General features: G+C 51.9%; 1 protein-coding gene across 1 annotated transcript; it reads left to right on the forward strand.

Moving 5' to 3' along the window:
- Window positions 1–1307: 1307 nt before the first annotated feature.
- SDRG_17018 (hypothetical protein) lies at window positions 1308–2211 on the forward strand (the record flags this gene model as incomplete). The annotated part of the gene is made up of 2 exons (XM_008623251.1): window positions 1308–1310; window positions 1354–2211. 2 exons carry the CDS (start codon window positions 1308–1310, stop codon window positions 2209–2211), a joined length of 861 nt encoding a protein of 286 aa, XP_008621473.1.
- Window positions 2212–2258: the final 47 nt, after the last annotated feature.

The raw sequence follows: 2258 nt of genomic DNA on the forward strand, positions 1-2258 counted from the left end.
TTTTTTAGCTCTGCCTCACTTGGCAGACTATCTTGCGTGTAGGTGGTTAGGGTCTCGCCCAAAAAACCCGCTGGTAGCAATTAGGAGCTAAGAGCTCAAGAACCGACCGTGTCGTCACGGGCCTCACCCGCGGCCACAAGCGTCGTAGGGCGACGACAGAAGAGCCAGACGAGCCCCCGCGCCGCCGCCTGCACAGCCACGGACCGGCGAGCGAATGAAGAAGAAGGAGATTGCTAGTCTCTACGTATGCGAAGTCTTTGTGTAATTATGAAGATAACGTTAACGCGAAACACGTTCATATATATATGTAAGAGCACAAGAATTCGTTGCGTCGCAGCCTTGCTAAAACAGTCTTATACCTCTGGTCTAGATAGCGTCCTGACAGCGGCTCAAGGAGTTACATCGGTATTGGGCTGAGAAATTGTTGTATTTATTTCACACGGCTTCTTCGCTCAGGGAAATAAAGGGCACGAGGCCTGCATTACCTGGTGAGGCATGGCGGGTTGCTTAGCGGAGATGGAAAACTAGAATGCCAGGCTCTAGCAAGAGTATTATAGGGTGTGTAACGGCATCTATTTTGGGCATTACCGGAAACGGATGCGTCGGATGTTTTCTCTATACAAAACGTGACGAGTGAAATAAAATAAATAGTAATTAAAATACTCGAAATATTTTGCATGAGTCTTTTTTATTACGCTTCTGTGGTCCTAATGTGGTCATCTTGGGGCCGTAGGATGGAGACGTGGGAAGCTACGCGCGGCAAAAGAAAAGCTTGTACCTGCAAGAAGATGTTTCGGACTTGCTTCCCTCAAAAACTCAGCTTCGCGCGTGGCTTCCCACATCTCCATAACTTTGAGCAAAGGCACCCATCGCGGCTAGAAACTTGGTTTTTGGATACTTTATCGAATGATTTCCTGAACTTAATTGCAGGGTGAAACGTTTTTGAAGGTCTTCTCTTCAATTAAGTATTATCCTTCGATTAAGTTTCCTCATCCAAATTTTGCAATCGTTCTGTGGCGTTTCATCCGACGCATGTACAGTAAAATGCCGCGCGGCCCAAAATAGGCGTCGTTACACACCCTAGGATATTTATGTACTCTTGGCTCTGGCCACGAGTCGTTGATTTCGCTGAGGCGCTTTCCCTTGAAAAGTCCGTTTCGACTCCTTGCAGGCGCGAAACACCCCGTTGAAGCGCCATGCGACGTCCGACCAAGGTGGCGGACACGAGAACCCCGCGACGACGTCGCGTCCGTCGAAATCGCGTCGCATGGCTCTTCAGCGTTGCATCCATACTCAAAGTGTCGACGATGGTATGTCGCCCTCTGAGAGCAATGGAATTTTAATGTTCTGTAGCCTCTCACGGCGTACGTGTCTGAGCACTTTCCGTGGGCAGGCAAGTTGTCACCTCCCACTCTGTACGCCAACTACAGCACCTTTTCCAATGCCGAACTGGCGCTCAAGCGCGCCCTGTATACGAGCGCGACGCTGCCTTACGGCAACTCGTACCGAGTCGACAACACCAACAACGCGCAAATTGCCCGCGCGCTGCTGCATCTCGGGCAGCCACCGATGTCAGTCACCACGTGCTCGAGCTCGATATTGCCGGGTCTTCCGGGCCTCATCTTTTACACGGATCGTATCATCGAGATGCTTTGCAACGCGGTCTCGGCGTCCAATGCAAGTGCCGTCGACTGGTCCACCCAGGGCTCGTGTTTTCGGTCTGAGTTTTTGTCCTTCTCGTTGGGCCATTCGTGCGTGTGGCTCGTCCCGGGCAATGCAGTTGAGAAAAATAACACCGATGCGTCGGCCATGACCGTGTACTTTGTGTACAACGAGTCTCGGTTCGCGGTGTGGGTCTGGCTGAAATTTGGCTACCGCATTCTCTCGACACTTTTTGTCTGGTATCGGCTCTGGACGCAGTACTACAAGCACGTTCTCGACCTCGAGCGCTGCTTGCGAACACGAGGGCACCGCGACATGCTGCCTCGTGGGGATGCTTGGTCGTATGAACTCGTGCTCGGGGACCCCACTGCGATCGTACTCATGGACCCGTGGGTGGCGACCTTGTATTTTTTCGACATTTGGCTCAGCGTCACCAACCTCTCAGTTGCAATCTTGCAAGTCGGGCAGTCGGGCAGCACAGAGCACCTCGTGCGGAGTGTCTGGTACCTCTCCCGCACGGTACAATTTCCTCCATTATGCCACGTATAAGACAAATATGGATAGGTCTGGTTTGCATTTTGGGCCCTCTGCCTTGC

This window comes from Saprolegnia diclina (assembly GCF_000281045.1).
Source record: "Saprolegnia diclina VS20 unplaced genomic scaffold supercont1.178, whole genome shotgun sequence".
Taxonomy (NCBI): Eukaryota; Oomycota; class Saprolegniomycetes; order Saprolegniales; family Saprolegniaceae; genus Saprolegnia; species Saprolegnia diclina.